This window comes from Carassius gibelio, chromosome B24 (genome assembly GCF_023724105.1).
Source record: "Carassius gibelio isolate Cgi1373 ecotype wild population from Czech Republic chromosome B24, carGib1.2-hapl.c, whole genome shotgun sequence".
NCBI classification, from domain to species: domain Eukaryota; kingdom Metazoa; phylum Chordata; class Actinopteri; order Cypriniformes; family Cyprinidae; genus Carassius; species Carassius gibelio.
Window position 1 is genome coordinate 1,535,255 of NC_068419.1, and position 24,059 is coordinate 1,559,313.

A 24,059-nucleotide genomic window follows, 5' to 3' on the forward strand; every position below is an offset into this window, starting at 1 on the left:
TATCGGCATCAGCCGATACGTTTTTTTTAACCCTCGCCTCATTTGAAAAAAAAAAATATATATATATAGGCTTAAACAATTCCAATGCACTTCCCAGAATACTTAGTGTCCTGTTGGTTAAAGTGTTTACTTCCTGTTTAATAAGATTTGTATTAAATATTTATTTATTTGTGAAAAATGCTTTGTCTTTTAAAGTACAAGTATTTTTCTTGCACAATTATTTTTAATCCATTTTCAACTGATTTCAAATTTCTTAAATATAAATTAAAATAAATAAAATTATATTGGCTTTATATCGGCCATCAGCCACCCTGCTTTTCAAGATATCGGCATCAGCTGTCAAAAAAAAAAAAAAAAACACACACATCGGTCGACCACTAAGCAGGTCACTTTTAAAATTAAATAAAATAATTTAAATAATAAAATAAGTAGATAAGTTTCTTTAGATTTTATACTAAAATATTAAATGTTCTTGATAACCTTAGTGATATTCACATTTAAGCATTATAAAAAATAATATTAATATAATACAAAAATAAAAAATTGGACATAAGGGAGAAAAATGTTACAATAAGAAAACCTTTAATTTTTTTAAGCTGTAAAATGTATGAAATATATAACATTATGCAAAAAAAATTATTATTAATTTATTTGTATTTTTAGATCTTTCTGGGAAAACATTGTCCTTGTTGAATGTGAATTTCAGAAACACATTCAGGTCACATTAAATTAAATTAAATTAAATTAAATTAAATTAAATTAAATTAAATTAAATTAAATTAAATTGTTAAAAATAAATTTTACAAATAAAGAAAAAATATAAATATAAATATAAAATAAAATTCATAATTTAGTTTTCTTTAGATTTTAGGTTAAAATATAGCCAGATATGTTATTGACAGCCTTAGATACATTCACAGTTTAGCAAGGCTGGACAAACATTTCCAAAGATGTTACAATAAAGAAAACTTTTTGAAAATATTATATATCAAACTATGTTATTCTGTAGACTTCAGAATAAATTTAATTCTCGGTGAGTTTGAGTCTTCATCGCGGCTGGACAAACAACATCTAACACAGGATTGTGCTTGTGGAGGCTGTCGGAGGTGTTGCTGTCTGTAACTAACATGCTCTTCACTTTAATCTACAGATGACAGAGTCGATAATGCCGTCAGTCATGCACAAACTAACCGTCACCTCCACCGTATTGATCTCAACGTCCTCGAATGACTCCCATCTACAGGATCCTCAAACAACATGCTGCTTCCACTGTTCCTGCACTACACAACTTTATTCATTGCACACTCACTAGATTTGCTAATATGTGATAAATGCAACCAGATTACACTGTGCTGGCTGCTGTTTGAAAATTTTTACTGTATTTTGATCAATACTAAATGCAGAAGAGACGTCTTTAAAAAAAATGTAAAAACCCAAAACCTTCTGAATTTTAGTATACATTTATATAAATGCATACATTAATTTTTTTATATAATATAATATGATTATTTAAAGATTAAATATATCAATTTAAATAAATATAACAAAACATAATAATATATGCTCACCAGGTTCCCCACAGACAGCATGCGGTTGAACTCGTCTGTCATGGGATAGTGTTCCAGAGCCATGAAGAGCGTGTTGAGAACGATGCAGATAGTGATGGTCAGATCCAGGAACGGATCATTCACCATGAACTTCACCCACTCCTTCACCTTCAGCCAGTTGGGGGAACACGTCCACACCAGGTACTTCTGTGCAAACACGTACCAGCACGGGTGACACTTCTGCTGCGCCTCCTCCAGCTCTGTCAACCAGCGGAGAACAAATTACCCATGCATCCTTACTAACAAAGCTTCATTTTCTTCCCAAAAACAACATTTGGCTGTACAGGATGCTTAAACTGACCATATGAGACCACTAATCATGTCATAGGTCAGTTGAATAAATCATCTTTCCATTGATGTATGGTTCAATATTTGTCCGAGATACAACTATTTGAAAATCTGGAATCTGAGGGAGCGAAAAAATCTAAATATTGAGAAAATCATCTTTAAAGTTGTTCAGATGAGGTTCTTAGCAATGCATATTATTTATCAAAAATTATGTTTTGATATATTTACAGTAGGAAATTTACAAAATATCTTCATGGAACATGATCTTTACTTAATATCCTAATGATTTTTGGCATAAAAGAGATATTGATCATTTTGACCGATACAATGTATTGTTGGCTATTGCTACAAATATACTTGTGCTAATTTACATTTACATTTACAAGTTCACAATATTTCATTATAAAATGCTTTTATAAACAATAAATGCTTATTTATTTATTTATTTATTTTATATATAAAAGTTAAGTTCAGCCATTTTACTAACTTCAACCAATGTTTAAACTCCACCCTTTACAGACATGCCAGCCAATGAAATGCCAGCATGCCTGAGAGTACACAATGATTGACAGGTGTCTAGTGTTTCTGATTGGTTCTCCGTGTAGTTTGTTCCTGTTTTAAGACTTTAATGTAGTCAGAGACAGGTTTATTTCTCAGGGCTCATTTCAATGATAATATGTCGGGTAGGAGGCATTTTATGCATAATATTAAAGCATAAATTTACTGTAGTGTAAGGATGGGCTGTTTACCTGTCTGCGTGAATACATTAAATCAAAACATCTTTAGTCTATTTAGCAGTCTGACTGTACGTAAACATATCCTAAACAAATGTTTCAATGCATTTGATTCAATAACTATAGACAAATGCGTAATTTACAGCTCAGCATTGAAATTCTTGGCTTGTATCAAACACCACATGAATAGGTCACAATGAAAGGTTAGCATGTTGTTTTTCTACCCAACTGAGGATGAATCATACTTGACAAGTGAGGATGCATGCTTAGGAGGAAACTGTAAGTGTTCTAATGAGAAATGAGACAGAGACGGACATCTTGTGGCTCTAGATTTGGCTCTGCGGTGGTAATGTGCTACTAACTCCTGCGATGCGCCACTGCGGTGGTGTGATGGACCACAGCGGGTGCAGTCGACCTGTCAGCCTTTATTTCATCCTCCACAAGAGAAACTGACCAACAAACAGACCTTCGGTTAACACCGCGTTCACCTCAACACAGCAGGAGCTAAACTGCAGATGACATGTAACATTGTTTGTGAGTTAACTATAAGCAGAACTATGCGTCTTTTGTTCGTCCATGAAACTATAAAATAAAATGTAATTATGTTAATTATATAGATGTCTGGTTGTTTCTAAGGGGTTTCTAGGGTGTCTGTGTTGTCTCTAGGGTGTTGCTATGATGTCTGGGGCTTTCTTGGGGATTTTAGGGTTTGCTATGGCGTCTATCTTGTTTCTAGGGGATTGCTTGGGTATCTGTATTGTTTCTTGTGGGTTTCTTGGGTGTTTGAGTTGTTTCTAGGGGTTTCTATGGAGTCAGTGTTGTTTCTAGGGGGTTGCTAGGATGTCCGGTTGTTTCTAAGGGGTTTCTAGGGTGTCTGTGTTGTTTCTAGGGTGTTGCTATGATGTCTGGGGCTTTCTTGGGGGTTTTAGGGGTTGCTGTGGTGTCTATCTTGTTTCTAGGGGATTGCTTGGATATCTGTATTGTTTCTAAGGGGGTTGTTTGGTATCTGCATTGTTTCTTGTGGGTTCTAGGGTTTTCTAGGATGTCTGGGTTGTTTCTTGGGGATTTCTAGGATGTTCGAGTTGTTTTAGGGGGCTGCTAGGATGTCCGGTTGTTTCTAAGGGGTTTATATGGTGTCTGTGTTGTTTCTAGGGGTTTCTATGGCATCTGTGTTGTTTCTAGGGGGTTGCTAGGATGTCTGGGGCTTTCTTGGGGGTTTTAGGGGTTGCTATGGTGTCTATCTTGTTTCTAGGGGATTGCTTGGGTATCTGTATTGTTTCTTGTGGGTTTCTTGGGTGTTTGAGTTGTTTCTAGGGGTTTCTATGGAGTCAGTGTTGTTTCTAGGGGGTTGCTAGGATGTCCGGTTGTTTCTAAGGGGTTTATATGGTGTCTGTGTTGTTTCTAGGGGTTTCTATGGCATCTGTGTTGTTTCTAGGGGGTTGCTAGGATGTCCAGTTGTATCTAAGGGGTTTCTAGGGTGTCTGTGTTGTTTCTAGGGGGTTGCTAGGAGGTCTGGGGGTTTCTAGGGTGTCCGAATTGTTTCTAGGGGTTGCAAGCATGTCTGTGTTGTTTTTAGGGGATTGCTTGTGTGTCTGGATTGTTTTAAGGGGGTTGTTTGGTATCTGCATTGTTTCTTGTGGGTTCTAGGGTTTTTCTAGGATGTCTGGGTTGTTTCTTGGGGATTTCTAGGATGTCTGAGTTGTTTCTAGGGGGTTTAGTGGTTTCTAGGGTGTCTGTGTTGTTTCTAGGGGGGTTCTGTGAGCTAAGGCATTCTGGGTTGTCTCAAATTGTTTTGTGGTTGCTAGGGTGTTCTGGGTACTTGCTTGTGGATCTGGGAAGTTCCTAGGTGGTTGCTAGGGTGTAGCTAGGGTAGTTGTTGAGGCAAATACAGATACTTCATCATACCATTCGCTTCTACTGTAGATGTAATTTGTGTTTGCTCTCGAGCTGATCATTATTTAGGTTAAAACCGTTGTACAGTTATTATTCAGCTATAAAATCATTAATGTACTAATGTAACAAACAAATTTACTCCTGTCATAGAAAATAGGAATGATTAAACTGTGCAGAGTATAAAATTCAGGCCATGAATAGTAAAATTATGGTCAGAAACAATGATTATGAATGACTATAAACTTCTGTAAAGGGTATGTCTCAGTATTTTTGCAATACGGCTGTTCCAGTGTCAACTTATTTATATACAAATAAACTAATAAGCGGTAGCTGGCAATCTATCACACATGTATGTAAGTAACATCTGACAAAACACCCTCATTATAATAAATCTAGACTGCTGCTGTTCTGCCGTGTCAGCTTTCACATGTGTGATAATGAGGATTGGCGTTTTCTTATACTTGCAGATCTAAACTCATATCCTGTAAGCTCAGGCCTTCTTCTGTTAGCATCTTTTGTGCTGACCAATCAGGAGTCCAGAAAAAAACTCTCTATGGGCCATTTTTGTTCATTTCTTATCCTCTAGTGAGGAAAGCACACTAACTGCATGACAGAAAACTGTCTTCAATTGATTTTGATGAAGAATCCCGATGTCTGTATTAATAAAAGATGGCAATAATCTAATGTTTCTCCATGTTACTTCACTTTAAGGACTAATAACTGTATATTAGCAACAAAAAAATTACATTCGTGTCCATGTCAGTGGGCAATATTTTTTGTTAATTATTATAAGCGCAACCTGTTGTTTAGTCTTCTGTTACTTTAAATACCCAATTTCGTTAAACTCGTTAAACTTAAAAGGTGGATTCTGATTGGCTGGGAAAAAATCATTCTGAAGACGATTTCAGCGATATCATTCCTCTATGTTGTTATTATTATCCTTGCAGAATTAAAGTAATTATTAAAACATTTTAGTTATCATTGTAGCTACTGTCCTTGGTGTGAACGAACTTTGAACGATTACTATTAAGATAATTAGCTCTTACTTCTGTGTACAAAAACATTTAGTTTATTATAAGCGTGTGCTGATGTTCTGTCGTCTGCGACTTTAAATACATAATTTCGTTAAACAGCTGGAAAAAAGATGTCTAAAATTGATTTCGATTATATTGTTCCGACTATTAATATAACTAACGTCCACATCAGTGTAAAATATTTTTCTGTTTCTTATAAGCGTGCACTTTCGCTTATTAAAGTTGGTTGGATTCTGATTGGCTGTCAATGATTTTATCATTCTTCAGCTAGAAAAATATTGCTCTGACAGTGATTCCAAGGACATCGCTCCTCTGTGTTGTTATCGTTACAGATGTGTGGATATCTAGTTCCCTATATTTGTCGTCCATCGTCTGAATGAGCCTTCACACATTTCCCAGCGGGAACGTCGCAAACAATGAAAATGAATTTATCACTTGATTTATTTATACACAAACTTCTAGAGGCGGTCAAAACAGTTTGTCCCGATGGGCATAACAGATTTGAACTGCGAGGACATTCTGTTACGCTATTATTTAGTCGCTAAAACACTCAGGGAAGAGTCTGGCTCTTGTGCCACCCATGTGATGTCACAGTCTGGCTGTGTTATGATGAAGCAACAGCGGGGAGGGTTACACCTTTCCTCTGAATAACAACAGTGTGCGGCGTCTCGGGGGACTATATTAACTGCGAGCAGATGGAGACGCTTCTCCAGTCCTCGCACGCACCTAGCAGGAAACGATTTCATGTGGATTCCATGTGCATATGGAGTTATTTCAGGGTTAATATCTCGTTGTTGGCACGTGCATGATTGTGGTTGGTTTGTAGGTTTTTGTTGTGTTGTGTTTCTGTCTTACCTTCCATAGCATCAGTGATGTAGCTGGTGGCGCTCAGGGTCCGGTCTCGGCCCTCCTGGGACTGCTGGGGCAGCAGCATAGTGCTCAGCTCATTGGTGGAGTTGTGTCCCTGAAAAACCAACAACTGCAGTCATTTAAATGCCTTCATAATGAAATAAATGAGAGCAGATTTATAGCATTCAGTTATCTCTCTTGTAATCCAATTCACTGTATGGTGTTTTAATCTAATATCTATCATACCATTTAGAATGCAAAAAAAGCTAAATAAGACCTACGTTTATAGTTGCTAGGGAACCAGTTGGTTGCTAGGGTGTTGCTATGTAGTTGTTAAATTTTCTAAAATTTTCTAAAATGTTTCTAATATATATATATATATATATATATATATATATTTACTTATATTTACTTATATTTGCATAAATTATTCGAATTTATACCTACATTAGAACTTTTCACACATGAATTTGTTCTTAACCTCGTCCTAATGTTAGTGAATATGGAGTATTCTAAACGATGTGCACAAGGTTATCAGTTTCCATAAAACATGCCTAGATCATCTCCATATAAGGGCATTCTGCAAACACTTTCCTTTACGCCTTTCGTCACTCTTTTGTCAAGAATACACCACGCGACCCCATATGGCACGTGCTGTCTACAGATGCGCTCTCACCAGATCTTTGAACAATACCCAATGTGCAGTCCTCAAAATCAGTTAATTTACAATAAGACAACTTTCATACAGACCAATTTTACAGAGCTTTCATTAGCCGACTGTACATGCGATGTCATTCAGAGAAACCTCGCAGCGCAAGCCATAGCTTATATAATGCAGCTTTAATAATTAAATAAGATTAAATAATTTTAAGATGAAATATATACATTGTATCGTAATTATATGTAATTTCACACACAAATTGGTTTCTAAGGTGTTTCTATGTGGATGCTACAGAGGCATTTCTAGTATTGCTGAGCAGTTAATACCTGTTCTTTAGAGATGAAGATTTTTGCCCGAACCCGATGGGACCCGTCGGGACCCGACGGGTTCGGTTGGGTTCGGGCTTAATTTCTATCATCTTACGCGGGCTCGGGCCGGGCTCGGGCTTGCGCTCCGGTTTGCGAGGTAAACGAGCGGTTATGTGATGTGTTTCGATTAGAAAGATGCGAAAATGAATGCTGAGCAGGTGTAACGGAGGCTTGCCTCTGGTGATTACGTTTTAGTTGTACCAGCAACTAAAGCAAACTCTGAGGTGTGGAAAAGTTTTGACCTTGTTTATAATGAGAATAATGAGTGAATAATGACGCACCATCAGTGAGCGCAGGAGCGCGCTGAAGACATCTACAGTGGATTCAATCATTTTCCTCCACAAACATGTAGACCTAGCCTAATCTCTGTGAGTAAAGGTTTTTCAAATGATAATTATATATTAATTGAGTCTCAAATGCATAATGTTAACAGCGTATTTACGCTAATGTTGGTATTTTTCTTTTATTAAATAAAGCAAATCCGGCGGAGCCTTTATCTTAATTTCCTTATTGCCAAATACCCATCTTAATTTAAAATTTATCTTAATTTTTTTTTTTTTAAATGACTCGTTTTTATTAATAATAATAATAATAATAATAATAATAATAATTCCTTTTCTAGGCACTCAAAGCGCTTTACATAGTCAGGGGGTATCTCCTCATCCACCACCAGTGTGCAGCATCCACCTGGATGATGCGACGGCAGCCATATTGCGCCAGAACACCCACCACACACCAGCTTACTGGTGGAGAGGAGACAGAGTGATGAAGCCAATCAGCAGATATGGGGATTGTTAGGAGGCCATGATGGTCAGAGGCCAATGGGCGAATTTAGCCAGGATGCCGAGGTCACACCGAGGTCACACCTCTACTATTTTCAAAAGACATCCTGGGATTTTTAATGACCACAGAGAGTCAGGACCTCGGTTTTAACGTCTCATCCGAAGGACGGTGCTTGTTGACAGTATAGCGTCCCCATCACTACACTGGGGCACTAGGACCCACACAGACCACAGGGTGAGACCCCCCTGCTGGCCTCACTAGCACCTCTTCCAGCAGCAACCTAGTGTTCTCAGGAGGTCTCCCATCCAGGTACTGACCAGGCTCAGCCCTGCTTAGCTTCAGTGGGAAACCGGTCTTGGTCTGATATGGCTGCCGGCACATGCTGAGATGTTACGATGTCACAGAGGACTTATTTTATTTCTTTATTCCAACTTCCAAGTGGTCTAGTCTACGTTAGTTATGAGTAAATTATGTTAAAACATGAATAAATGACTCATTGTTGACAAAAGGCAAAAGAGCTGTGTGCGTGCGTACATTTAAATAATTTCGGGCTGTAAACGGGTTCGGGCTTTAAAAAAGCTGTCAATCAAAATGTACTTGTCGGGCTCGGGTCCTGTCGGGCCTAACTTTTAAGGCCCGATTACAGCTCTACTGTTCTTAAATATTTTTAAGAACAATGCTATGTGTTAATGGTGTTTGGGTGGTTGCTAGTATGTTGCTTTCTGGTTGCTACAGTGTTGTTGAATGCACGGCCAACTCTAGTGTCGCTGGACAGCAGCTTCCTTTTCTGAATTATTTTTAAGCCTGTTGCTGTACACTTGGGTGGTTGCTAGGGTGTTGCTATGTGGTTTCTGCGGGGTTATGTGAGTGACACAATGCTATGCGGTTGTCAGGGTCTTTCAATGGTTGCTAAGGTGTTGCTATTTGATGTTTTGGTTGATTATAAGGGCACTGCTGTGCAGTTGTTACATGTTCTGAATGATTTTAACCACATTGTTATGCAGTTGCTAGGGTGTTTAGATGCTTTCTAAAGTGTTGCTAAGTGGTTACTAAAGAATTGTGGGTGATTGCAGGGGCATTTCTAGCATTGCTGTGCAGTTGCAACCTGTTCTGAAATGATTTTTAAGAACATTACAATGTGTTAGGATTTTTGGATGGTTGCTAAGGTGTTGCTAGGTTATTTGGGTGATTGCTAGGGTGTTGCTGTGTGGTTGCTACATAGTTTTTTGGTGATTGCAGAGGCATTTTTAATGTCACTGTGCAGTTCCTCACAGTTCTGAATGATTCTTTAAGCACACTTCTATTCGTTAAGGTGTTTGGGTGGTTGTTAGGGTGTTGCTATGTGGCTGATAGGGTATTTGGGTGGTTGCTAGGGTGTTGCTTTGTGACTGCCACAGTGTTCTCTGTGGTTGCTGTGCAGTTCATAAGTGTTCTGGATGAATTAAAAGCACATTTATGTGGCTGCTAGAGTGGTTGCTAGAGCCACCGAGTGGTTGCTAGGGTACTGCTCTGCAGTAGTTAAAGTGTAGCTCACATTTGCAAGAGTATTGCAAGTGTTGCTGTGCAGTTTTAAAGTATTCTGAACCATGCTGAACACATTGCCATGTGGTCACTAGGGTGACTGGATGGTTGCTAGGTGGTTGCCAGGGTGTTACTATTAGGTTGCTAAGGAGTTCTGGATAGCTCCGCCCTAAATTCTTTCAGATTTTTTTTGCCTCTAGATAAGGCTTAGTAAAAATATTTTATATAGTATTATTGACTCAAACACACACACATTAATCTACAACACTAATAATGGCATTTAAAAATCAATTCGGTTCAGTGCAAAACAAAAGCCCAATAAAAGCAGCGATTAACCCTCAGCAGCAGATGTCTTCAGTGATAATGGGTGTTTGGGGAAATGCGTTAATTTTTGTCCAGTGCTTTTATCCGTTTGCTGTTTTAATGTTTTTTATCTGAGGTCTTCGAGTCAATGATATGATGTCTGTCAGTAACAATGACCCTCTGATTATATAATGTGTTTTTGATCGCAGGTAATCAAAGGAATGACGCAGGAGCGCTTCGTCGCAGCCCACCAGAACACCCACTCCTGCTGTTCAGACGAGTGGGAAACACCGCCGTGTGTGTGTGTGTGTGTGTGTGTGTGTGTGTGAGACGCTGCTGCTGTGACTCTTATTCAACATCTGTTGCTACGTAACCATGACTAGTTCGCCAAGACAACAGGGCATCCGTGCCTCCATCACACAGTCCAGACAGTTTTCAGACTCCTTTCCTTCTGAGTAATTCAGATATTTCTGGCAGGATGTCATACTTCCTGTTTCAAAAGCTCGTATGAAAGGAAAATCACTTTAAATACATAAAAAAAATCACTCTCTAGACTGCATTTAGATTAAATGGAGAGCAAACTGAATTTTTGCTTCTGCTTAGTTGAGAAAAAGACCTCAGTAATCTATATATACTCAGTAATATGTATATATATATGTCAATGTAATTTAAACATATGTTTTTGTTCTGTTTTAAAAAATATTTTACTATGTATTAGATTTATTATAAATTAATAATAATAATAATAATAATAATAATAGAGGATTCATTCTCCTCTATCTGTTATTACCGGTTTCTTTACATGTACAAAATGCATCTATGGAAATCACTTATGCAGCACTTATGTAGCACATGTGTGCAGTTATTGCTAATTAAGCATGCAGTGCATTTCTGTTTAATGCATGGCAGTATATGGCATCTGAAGAGGTTCATATGGCGTTTGGTCAGAGCCGTTGAGTGCACTGATAAGACGCTATTCTGGGAAGCGTACTTGTGTTTCCAGGAAAAAGCAACAGCGACGTCTCTCTCCAATCACAGACCCCCCACTGCACGCTCTGAGTCATGTTTTGATAAATAAGTCTGTACTGTATGTGCAGAGATAAAATAGAGATATATAAAAATAAACTCCACATACCTGCTAAGAACATGTCTGGCATATTTTTATTTTTATTAATTTTTTCTATATTTTTTCTTTATTTTAATAAGAATTATTATTATTATTAATGTTATTGTTGTTGTTGCTTTTTATTATTATTATTATTATTTTAAAATAAATAAATAATTTAATAACCAAATATACACAAATAATGTTGTTGTTTTTTTTTTGCTGAATTGTCTTTGTTCCTCTTTTGTAAATCGCTTTGGGTAAAAGTGCTAAATTACAGTATACTGAATATAATTATAAATTCTAATCACACACACACACACACACACACATATATATATATATATATATATATATATATATATATATTGAAATATGACCTAGACATGGTCTTACAGGTTTTTTGTCAGATGCAATCCATGCAATATCCTTGCAATAACGTTTGTACTGTAAAAACCATTAGATTATGCTGCTTTCAGCTTAATATCTGATAATGCAAAATGTCTAGACAATAAAAAAAAAAAAATCCATAGTGTTTGCTGGACCCAAGACTTATTGCATTAAAATAACCTGAGTCTCTGAGTTATTCCGTTTGACACTCAGACAAATTAACATTTGCAAACCCAGGAAAAAGCAGAGAGGTGGAGGTTCTTATGTAACACTAATCATTACACAGCATGTTTGCAGGCTACCAATATAAGAAAAGAACTCATCCAAATCAGCTCAGAGAAGGCAGGAGCGTAATGCATGTTATCAGTGTGACTGACAGCTAAAGAGGAACTGACTGTATGAATAAACTGTAACACACAGAGACTGGAGCTCTTATGTCTGTCCTTGAAAAAGATGAGGAGGTTTCTGGGAAACGTTCAGATGCTGTAGGATTCGTCATGCAACACTTAACCTTGAATTAATGTCTGTTTTAAACTAACAATGTTTACAAGTGAATCTGACACAAAAAAATGTCATATTTGACCAAATTCTCAATACTGTAAAAATGTTTTACATTTAAATACAAAATTTTAATTGTAATATTATTTAACATTTTTAACTGCATTTTTAATCAAATAAATACAGCCTTGGTGAGCAGAAAAGACATCCAGTGGCATATAATCAATAGACCATAGCAATAAAACCATTATAAGAAATAAATAATAATAATAAATATTATTATTTATTAAACAAGAATTTAAATTTTGTATTATTGTATAATTATATTATTATTATAATTAATATTATAATTATTAATATTAAAGTTAATAATTCATAATGATTAATATTTGTTTATTATCAAGTGATATTATTATTGTTTTTGTTAATAAGTAATTAAAAATAATTATTAATTATTGTTGCTTTATTATTGTTATTATTATTATTATTAAAGTTATTATTATTAATTATAACAGTATTAATTATTATTATTAGTATATCAATTAATTAATGACAATACTTAATTATCCTTATTCAACATTAGTGTTGCTGTTATACTGTTGTATTTAACATTGTTGTTGTTGTTTTGTGGTTTTTATTATTACTTTTATGATTATTCATTTCATTATTAATAATTTATTTATTATTATTGCAATAGTATTGACAATTAAGTTTGCCATGGCTAATTCTTATTCAATTAACGATTATTGGCATGCCTGATTGACAAAAAAATGGTCATATGATACGATTTTTTTTCCCCTTTCTCTTTGGAGTGTTACAAGATCTTGAAGTTCTGTAAAGTTGCAAAGACTAAAGTCTAAAATCCAAAGAGATATTCTTAATAAAAGTTAAGACTCTGCCACGCCCCCTTAAAACACCTCGTTTAGACACGCCCCACATATCTACATCACTATGTGGAAATATTAGTGTAATGCCGCCCAAATGTTGATGCAAAGAAAGAAGTAACCCAGTTAGTGTTGAAGCAGTCATGTCAGGGAGATGTGTGTGTATCTAGGAGAAACCAAAAGCACTTTGTTTGGTCTTCCGAAATTAGATGCATTTAAGATTCCTTACAAAAGAACAGCAGCACATTTTATGGACGACTGTTTCGTGAACCTAGGAGAGGAGGCAATTCTGACTTTGCTACAATAATCTGGCGCTTCTGAATAAGCTACTGTAAGTATGTTTTGTTATTATTTTAAGAATTTGCTTAAATGTGGAGTTTACATGCCGCGTAAGTGTGTGTGTATGTGTGTGTGTGTGTGTGTGTGTGTGTGTGTGCGGATCGTAAAACTAAGGACATTATTGACCATCTTTACTTTCATTTTGAAAGATGAAACTCATGATTATGATAAGGGGCGTTACGTTTCCAGCAAGTGCTTGCGGTGTTCAGCCAATCACAATGCACGGGGTCAGCTGGCCAATCAGAGCAGACTTGTCTGAAGGAGGGGCTTTGTAGAAAACTTGTTTAATGTGTTTTTTTTTTACATTAAAGCATGTCAACATATTCTATTACACCAAATACACATAAAAACACATAATTTGACCACTTTAAGCATAACAAATTGCAAAGTATCACTCAAACTTGTTAGAAGTATCTAGACACATGAAACTGATCCTGTTCTCCACAGGAGACCATTCTATCCACGGTTCTTCATCTATAGGTGCTTTATTACAAATCAATCAAGCTGTTTCCAATTTCCAGGTGTCTGCTTGTTTGATCAGAAGCACAAAGTGACTTACGCTTTCCTCTTTGACCTTCTCCATGGTGCACGTGGGCAGCGGAGACAGTGGGCCCTGGCCCGAGATGCCGTTCTGGTCCATGGCCACGAAGAGTTTGCCGTTGATGTTGAGACTCGGGAAGAAGAACTGCGAGCTGTGGCTGCAGGTGCTTTGAGCGCTGGTCCGTCTCCTGCTCCAGGGCAGAGCCAGCGAGCCGCCACGGCTGTCCGAATCACCGTGATTGCTGAACTCATCGTCGGCGAAGTCCACCTCCGAGTCTTTGTTTGGCGGCCGGAAGTTGAAGATGCTGACCTGACTCTCCCGTCGGGCTCGTAAGGACAGAGTGCGGACCAACAGAGAGTGGGTTTGCTGGAAACGTAAGGATGAAGGGAAACTCATCGGATGCAAAATTCACTTTTATATGATGTTTGAACTTAAATGTGACACTGGGGCACAAAACCAGTCATAATGGTCAATTTTAAATTGAGATGTATACATCGTCTGAAAGTTGAATAAATCATCTTTCCATTGATGTATGGTTTGTTAGAAGGACAATATTTTTCTGAGATACAAATATTTGAAAATTGTTGTCCAAATGAAGTTCTTAGCAATGCATATTACTAATCAGAAATTATGTTTTGATATATTTACAGTAAGGAATTTACGAAATTATCTCCATGGAACATGATCTTTCCTTAATATATCCTAATGATTTTTCGCATAAAAGAAAAATTGATAATTTTTACCCATATAATGTTTTTTGGCTATTGCTACAAATCTCCAAAAGAAGTTAGGAGATTATTCCTAATAATGTGCTAGTTAGCTAGTTCTGCAGCTAAAGCTTACAGTCTCATGAAAACAGCTAGTCACCCCACAGAAGAGAGGGGCGGGGTCAGCAGAGCTCATTAGCATTTAAAGGGACATGCAACGAAATGGCTCGCTGTGAACAGAGCTGATTTTGACAACGTAAAAAGGATGTTGTTTTACACTACTATTGAAAAATATTAACCAAAGTATCTTATAGACTTTTCATTAAAACCATAAAGGATTACATCAACTTGTGGAAAATTGGCATCCTGATCTCCTGTCAGGCTCGTAAGGACAGAGTGCGGACCAGCAGAGAGTGGGTTTGCTAGAAACGTAAGGACGAAATGACTTAAAGGGAAACACTTTTTAAAGAGAAAAAGTGCAAAATTCACTTTTACATGATGTTTTAACGTAATGTGACCCTTGAGCACAAAACCAGTCATAAGGGTCAATTTGAAATTCAGATGTATACTTAATCTGGAAGCTGAATAAATCATCTTTCCATTGATGTGTAGTTTGTTCAGAGGACAATATTTGTCTGAGATACAACTATTTGAAAATCTGGAATCTGAGGGAGCAAAAAAAGACTGATAAAATCATCTTTAAAGATGTCCAAATAAAGTTCTTAACAATGCATATTACTAATCAGAAATTACGTTTCTATAAATTTACAGTAAGAAATTTATGAAATATCTTCATGGAAAATGATCTTTACTTAAGAAAAAATAATAATTTTGACCCATGGTTTTTTTGGCTATTGCTACAAAACCATCAGAGGAAGTGAGTATTTTTTATGAATTTTTGCAAATCGCCTTTCATAATAATGTGCTAGTTTCAATCGCAAATAATAATAATTATTTTTTTATTTAGGAAAACATTCCAGGACATCGCACATTCCTATACGAGGAATAAGGATCTTATCTATAGAAACAATCGATCAGTTTCTTAAAAATATATATATATATTTATACACTTTTTTACCACAGCTCAGCTTGCATCTAGCTCTGTGATGCGCATGCACTTCCTTTGATAGATCACAAATCGTTAATTCTTCGTTTCTGTACTTTGTTTAAAAACTCTAAAAAGTAATTTTTTTTCTGGAAATTAACTCTAACTGGAGACATTTCCAGAGAATAAAATGGCATGCAGGTAAGTAAATGAGAAGTGATGAATGATTTTGGGTGATAAATCTACCTTCATCTCCTCTATAGTGTCCATCTTAGCAGATTTGTCATTACTGCCATCCTGCATTCCTTCAGATAGCGGTCTCGAGTTTTTCCTCCGGTCCAGATTTCCTTTTCCTTGTGTGGAGAACGGCGAGACGTCGGCCATCAAGATGGACTCAGTTTCTTGTGCTTTATGAGCCACCTGAGAGACACAAAGTCAAAATTATAGACACAATGCTACATGACTTTTTGAATGTTATTGATTAAATCAGGTATATTTATTATTATTTTTTACATAATTTTTTACCTCTTTAAATTATGAAAAAATTCTGACAGAAACACATTGCTGTTTGTAATTATTAATTTTTTTAATAATATTTTTATATGAAATATGATATTATATAAATTGTATTTATTTGTATTAATATTATTATTATTAACAAATTGCATTAATACTTTGAAATAAAAACAATGTGATAATATATATATTATTGTACACTATAAGTTATAATACTATTATTCAAAAAGTAAAACTTTCAATCCATAAAGATTTAACAAATTCGAGCTTTTATGTTGGCAGAATATTAGTGAAATCCTGTAAACTTTTCTCCGCAAATGCATGTTTCTAAATATGCAGCCCATGCTCAAGATGTTCACTACATTTACACTGAAAACACTCTATTATAAGATGTGCTGAGCTTCACTGTGAAAACAGATTAGATATTTAACTAACTGCATACGCAATGTCAGTTAATTTAGATTAACTGTGCAGACCCATTTATTTATTTCACTGTTACATTTGATTTAATATAAATTTCCGAACCCCCTGCAGACGTACCTGCTGTTCCTTCTTCAGCTGCTCCATGGCGAGCTGAAACTCTTGCTCTTTCTGCTGGGCTTCTGCGATGGTGGCCTGGTTCTGCTCCTCGTATGCCATGGCCACCACAGCCAGGATCAGGTTCACCAGGTAAAAGGAGCCCAAGAAGATCACCACCACAAAAAACACCATGTACGTTTTTCCCGCCGAGCGCAGCGTCTGTCAGCACAACAACAACGTCAGATCACAACAGCTGCAAGAACTCAAGGATTACTTTATAAATATCTGTTCACAAGCTTGTAATAAGTGTCAGACTGATCAATCAAAGGCTATTCTCTATAATGCTTTCTCAAAGACAGCCTAGTCAATGGATGAAAACACAAGAATAAAGGCTTAATTTCTACATACAATACCATCTGAAATTTTAGCATCATTTTTGACATTTTGATGCCAATATATAGAAATAAAATGCATTGAATTCAGTATTTACATATCCACTACCCTTCAAAGTTTTAGTTTTTTTATGCTCGCCGGTGCTGCATTTATTTAATCAAAAATACAGTAAAAATTTGAAAAGTTATTATTACTCCAGTCTTCAGTGTCACACGATCATTCAGAAATCATTCTAGGATGCTGATTGGCTGCTCAAGAATCATTTCTGATTATTATCAATGTTGGAAACAGTTGTGCTGCTCAATAATTTTGTGGAAACTGTGAAAATGTTATTTTTCGTGATTCACAGATGAATAAAAAGTTCAGAAGAACAGCATTTATTTGAAATGCATTCATTTATAAATGTCTTTACTGTCACTTTTCATGGTTGTAATGCTGACTAGAAATACTCAATTATTTTCTTTCTTTAAAAAAATGTAAAAATAAATAAAATTACCAACCCCAAATGGTAGTGTATGCATATAAATTACATATCTATTCATTGTCTAATAGTTTTTTTAATTAAATATTAAGTATTTTATATTAATTACAAAACAAAATTAATTTGATTGCATCTTTATTTGATTTAATGCATCCTTTTCCAGTAAAAATACTAATTTGAAGAAACGTATGTTATCCAGCTACCAAAGAAGTTTGTAATGCTTGAGTGTGATGAGATGAGAGCGAACAGACAGTCTACTGACGTGATGATAGAGGTTTTCCCAGTAATCTTGTGTCATGAGTCTGAAAAGCGAGAGAAAAGCCCATCCGAAGGTGTCAAAGCTTGTGTAGCCGTAGTTCGGGTTTCGTCCGGTCTTCATACATTCAAAACCATCTGGACATTTTCTGCGGAAAACAGGAATACATGGTTATTAGCAGCATCTTCTGTGCGTCTGTTACTGTGTACAGGAAATGAGTTTTAGCCTGCTGCCCTGTATACACAGGTGCATCTCAAAAAAATTGGAATATCTTTTTGGAAATTTTTTTTACTTATTTCAAGAAGTAAGACTTTCATATATCCTAGATTCATTACATGCAAAATAAAACATTTCAAAATTCTAATGATTAGAACTTACAACTTATGAAACTCAAATATCCAGTATGTATATATAAATATATTTTCCCGCTGCATAATATTATAATGTTTTGGAGAGTACCCAATATACAGTATATATATATATATATATATATATATATATATAGTTTACCATCGGGGGGAAAGCGAGCACATGAAAGTAATCAGCGTTGTTTACGCTTAGATGAAAGCATGTGTATGCATTGGAAAACGATAACTCAAGGAGAAGAATTGTTGAATTTTTGTTTTCTTTGCGCATAAAAAGTTTTCTCGTAGCTTCACCAAGCTGAAATGAGCCACTGATGTCACATTGACTGTTTCACAGTTAAGTTTCTGCCTATGAGGGGGTCAGAAAGCTCTCAGATTTCATCAAAAATATCTTTATTTGTGTTCAGAAGATAAATGAAGGTCTTATGGGTTTGGATGGTAACTACCGTATTTTATGGACTATAAGTCGCACCTGTGTATATGTCGCACCAGTCCAAAAATACGTCATGATGAGGTAAAAACATATATAAGTCGCACCGGACTATAAGTCGCATTTATTTAGAACCAAGAACCAAAAGAAAACATTACCGTCTACAGCCGCAAGAGGGTGCTCTATGTCTTCAGTGTAGACTACATGAGCAGCATTAGAGCGCCCTCTGGCGGCTGTAGACGGTAATGTTTTCTATTGGTTAATTTCTCTCAGTTCATGTCAAATTAATTTTGATAAATATGTCGCACCTGTCTATAAGTCACAGGACCAGCCAAACTATGAAAAAAAGGGTGACTTATAGTCCGGAAAATACGGTAATGACGGAATATTCACTTTGGGGTGAACTAACCCTTTAAATGGGTTAAATTCACATAAAGTATGTTTTCTTGTAGTGAGTTCCAGCCTGTTGTCCTCTCTGTTCCCAATGAGAAGAACAGACCCCTAGCTCTCGGACTAACAGTGGCTCTGAGGGTTGCTGGCGCCAGCGCTTCATCTGTTGAGAGCGTGAAGGTGTGGATGACGGCTGATATCGCACTCACACACCTCGCCGTGTCCCTGAAGGACGTGCTAATGGACGGGCCCCACTTCACTCAGGTTTTGTACAGGGCCCCGGACCCAAGACGTACTGAAACCATCCGCCGCTTCCTTCCTCGTGTGGCACAATGTGCTGGAGATTGGGACTGTTTACAGCAGCGTGGCTTCGAGTTTATGACAGAAAATAAGTAGTGATACTTCAATGGAGAATAATTTCATTAGTTTTTATACTGACATGAGAAAATATTGCAATTTTCCAGTTAAAAAAAACTTTATTTATTATTTAGGTTATGAAGTGTTTATTGACAGAACTTTTTTTTTATTTATCAATATTTAATCAGTATTATTTCATCATGGTCAACATACACAAATATAACGGTGGTTTTAAAATCAGCATTTAAACTAGTATTAGTTTAAAAAAAGCTTTTTATTTATGATTTAGATTATTAAATGTTTATTGACAGAAAAAAAGAAACAGATAAAAATCATGAATATTTAATATTTAATCAGTATTATTTCAACATGGTCAACACACACAAAATATCAAGATGCTTTTAAAATCAATATTTAAGGACTATTTTTATTTTTGGTTTTCCAGTATACAATGTTTTGTTACTGATTGTTTATATTTCGCTTTTATTGAAAAAATCATCGATTAGTATTATTTTATCATAATTTTAAATTCTTACACATAATTAGTATTCTATCTTGTTTTATCATTATTTATATATTGTTTATATTGACAGTAAATAAATAAATAAATAATAGTTATCTTTTAATATTGTGTTATTAATTATTTTGATAAGGTTTTTAACAACAGTTAAAAAAAATTCTAACCAATATTTATTAAATATTATTTCATTGAGGCTTTAAAATCTATTTTTAATATTATTTTAATATACATAATGTTTGTATCAGTTTTGGTTGAGAGTAAAATTTTAAATCAGTATTTTTTTAATAAAAAAAAAAAAACGTCCTAAACATCCTTATAACAAGATCAATTTACTTCAAAAGTAAGTTTTATTTTTATTTTATAATCACAAAAAAAGAGAACTTATTACTTATATAAGAAATACACTCAGAAAACCAATTTTTACTGTCTTATGAAAATTGCTTCAAAATGCACCTTGTTTTGATGCCTTTTAAGAGGCAAACGAAAGCAGAAATGTGGTATGGCTCTCCATCAGTGATCTGCTGTTGTCATTGAGTTCCAGCTTAGAGTCACTCGGAGAATTTGTCAAAGAAGCCCCTCTCAGCACACTGGCAGCTGGGACCGCATTGTCGGGACACAAAGCATTTCGACATGCTCTATTTTGGTCGCTAGAGAGTCCCTCAGTCCTGTCAGGGTCCTGAGAATAGGAGGCTCTGGGAATCTCTGTTAGGTGCTGTGTGTGTAAACCAATCTGTCGGTTCTGTTTGAATAACTGTTCTGCTGTTATGAGCCAAGATGGACTCAAGGTTATTCCCTTGGGAGTCTGATCTCCGGACGCTGCTGTGGGATCAGATGGCGCTCCGATCGGACGGATTGACACGCTCAAGATTAAACCTCTCACTTTAACGCAATACAGTAACTAAGTACAAAGACACGAAGAGAGCTCGAAAGATGAGATATCAAAGCTTTATTGTATAAAGATGCTGCTGATATATTTAGGAAAAGAAGAGTTTGGTTGGCATCAGAGAGTTGCCAGGAGAAAAAGGACACAACTGGAGTTTTGGATTTGATCTGGAAATCATCATTGTTTAGTGATTTCAATAATTTAATTGTTGTAGATTAGACAGACTGAAAATATCAGGTCTAGACATGCAGCATCTAGAAACGTTCTTGTTTTGCATTTTCTATGTTTATTTTGGTATTTAAATATAAATATAATAAATGAACAATTGTGAAGATCATTATTTTATGCACTTATTATTTTACTATTTCTTGTTTTTATTATTGTTATCATTTCTATTAATCTGTTAATGATCACATATTTGATTTACAATAAATATGTATGAAACTAGTTAAAAACATACATTTTAGAACATTATTAAAATGCACCAAGCTGAAAAAGCTTTGTAATGATTATTTATTATTTTATTAAATAATATAAAGTAATTTTGTAAGACTTTTTCATTTAACTCAGTGAATTTAATAATACTGAATTAAAAAAAACACAAGCCAATAAAATAACCACACTTTTACTGAAAGTAACACAATAACACTATAATATTAATATTGGTACACTTTACAATAAGGTTCATTAGTTAACATTAGTTAACTACTTTAGTTAGCAAACTAAGAATGAACAATAGTTCTTCTACATTTATTAATGTTTATTAAAGTTAATGTTAAATTCAGCATTTACTAATGCATTATTAAAATCAATTGATTGTTAACAGCACTCTGAATTAACATAAACTAACAGTGAACGACTGTGTTATCATTAACTAACATTAAGTCCAATTCGGTGCATCCCTACTTTTTATTTAATTTTATTTTATTTTATTTTATTCTTCAGCATTTGTTGATTTATTTAAAACCGAAAATGCCATTTATCGGCCGATAATTTTCAGTGGCCGAAAATTCAGTTAATCTCTACTGAATATCATCCGTTTATTTAAAATTTGACATTTATTTTATAAAATTTTTATTACATTTATATTTTTTTTATTTTATTTTATTTTATTCTTCTGCATTTGTTGATTTATTTAAAACCGAAAATGCCATTTATCCGCCGATAATTTTCAGTGGCTGAAAATCAGTTCATCCCTACTGAATATCATCCTTTTATTTAAAATTTGACATTTATTTTATAAAATTTTTATTACATTTATATATTTTATTTTATTTTATTTTATTCTTCAGCATTTGTTGATTTATTTAAAACCGAAAATGCCATTTATCGGCCGATAATTTTCAGTGGCCGAAAATTCAGTTAATCTCTACTGAATATCATCCGTTTATTTAAAATTTGACATTTATTTTATAAAATTTTTATTACATTTATATTTTTTTATTTTATTTTATTTTATTTTATTCTTCTGCATTTGTTGATTTATTTAAAACCGAAAATGCCATTTATCCGCCGATAATTTTCAGTGGCTGAAAATCAGTTCATCCCTACTGAATATCATCCTTTTATTTAAAATTTGACATTTATTTTATAAAATTTTTATTACATTTATATATTTTATTTTATTTTATTTTATTATTCAGCATTTGTTGATTTATTTAAAACAGAAAATGCCATTTATCGGACGATAATTTTCAGTGGCTGAAAATTCACGTCATCCTTATTGAATATCATCCTTTTATTTAAAATTTGACATTTATTTTATTAAATTTTTATTGGATTTATATATATATATATATATATATATATATATATATATATATATATATATATATATATATATATATATATATGTTTTGCAATGTAATGCAATGCAATCTTATCCAGTGCTACCACAGCAAAATCACTGTTTTATAATCTTTTTGGGAATATTTTCTTTTTAGACAGATTATAGGAGTTCTGGCTCTTCTCCTACAGTTATCTTCAGTTATTTGATCAGTGCCACAAATGGAGTGACAGAGCCTGAGCCCAGCTCTTTAACAACAGACGAGGAGGTGAAACGAGGCAAGCACTTCTGTTTGAAATGCTGTCAGCCTTCAACTCAGGTTTCCATCCAGGTTCACAAGGTGACCAGAGCTGAACGCTAACAACGGCTAAAATAAGACCACTGGATTAATTCACCTAATTGATCCCCGAGGGAAATGAGCGAACAAAGGAAACAAACACACTGCTTTAGATACAGAGAGCCTGTGCTGTATGACCAACACATGGAGATATTAATCAAATTGATAATAAAACAAAATCCCCTCTTTTACTTCAAAATCTCACATGCTTCTCTTGAACCTTACGGTATACTGGCCTTGTTTTTATTTAGGTTTATTTGATTTAAGAATTTGCATTATATTACTTCAAGTGATATACTCTTTAGTGTGCACTAAGAGTAAGTTATCTACACTATTTACATTCATATGTACGTACCTGGTTTTAATAATAGATAGATTTTAGTTTTGTTTATTTAATCAGTACTTGGTATTGTCAGTAAATCAATTATCACTAGTATTTCTTTATGGTTTTAAGAATCTACATTTCATGAATATTTTTTTTCTGTTTTTTTTTTTTTTTTAAATAAATAGGGGGTTATCGGTATTTACTCAATATTATCGGTTGATTATCGGTATTCAATTAATATTATGGTTTTAAAATCTGTATTTTTGTCTCATTTTTAATTGGAAAGGCAGTCTATCTATCTATCTATCTATCTATCTATCTATCTATCTATCTATCTATCTATCTATACATAAGAAATTAAGTAGTAGAAAAAATATTGGGTTTTATTCGTATTGTTTTTTATTGGTATTTACTCATTATTATTGGTAAATTAGAGTGTTTAATCAGTATTATTTCATCATGGTTCCCCGTCCTGTTTTCAAGAAAATACACTTTACCACTAATTAAATAAATTAATAAATTTAGTATTTTTTTTAAATAAGCATTTACTCAGTATTCTTGGTAAATAATCAGTATTTTTTCATTAACATAAAATCAGCATTTAATCAGCATGTTTGTCTCATTTTCAGTCAAAACTAGGGATGGGAAGATTCACTCTTTCACATCGATGCATCAGCATAAAAGTAAACATAGTAAACATACTTGCAGCAGTAAAAAATATTTATTTATATATGCATAACACATATGCATAGTATACACACATAAATTGTGTAAATGAAAACTTTTGTTTTGGATGCAATTAATCGCGATTAATTGACTGAGAGCACAAATTACTTTTTAATGTTCTCTGAAACAAACAGTAACATTTAAAATATAAAAGGTCCATGAGTGATGTATAAATAACGTTTTTGCGCTTATGTTTTGAAAGCATTATCAAATACCAGATAACTT

At 34.5% G+C, this 24,059-nt stretch overlaps 1 protein-coding gene across 2 annotated transcripts in view; it reads right to left on the reverse strand.

The window, feature by feature from the left end:
- scn5lab (sodium channel, voltage gated, type V-like, alpha b) overlaps positions 1 to 24,059 on the reverse strand; it is a 131,912-nt gene that overhangs the window by 57,146 nt on the left and 50,707 nt on the right. For both annotated transcript variants that reach the window (XM_052596544.1, XM_052596543.1), the window contains 6 exons: positions 17,722 to 17,863; positions 16,607 to 16,804; positions 15,797 to 15,970; positions 13,817 to 14,164; positions 6,412 to 6,520; positions 1,569 to 1,807 (listed from right to left, as the gene is read on the reverse strand). In XM_052596544.1, the coding sequence (XP_052452504.1) occupies positions 1,569 to 1,807; positions 6,412 to 6,520; positions 13,817 to 14,164; positions 15,797 to 15,970; positions 16,607 to 16,804; positions 17,722 to 17,863 (1,210 nt within the window). The remainder of the gene's footprint in view (positions 1 to 1,568; positions 1,808 to 6,411; positions 6,521 to 13,816; positions 14,165 to 15,796; positions 15,971 to 16,606; positions 16,805 to 17,721; positions 17,864 to 24,059) is intronic.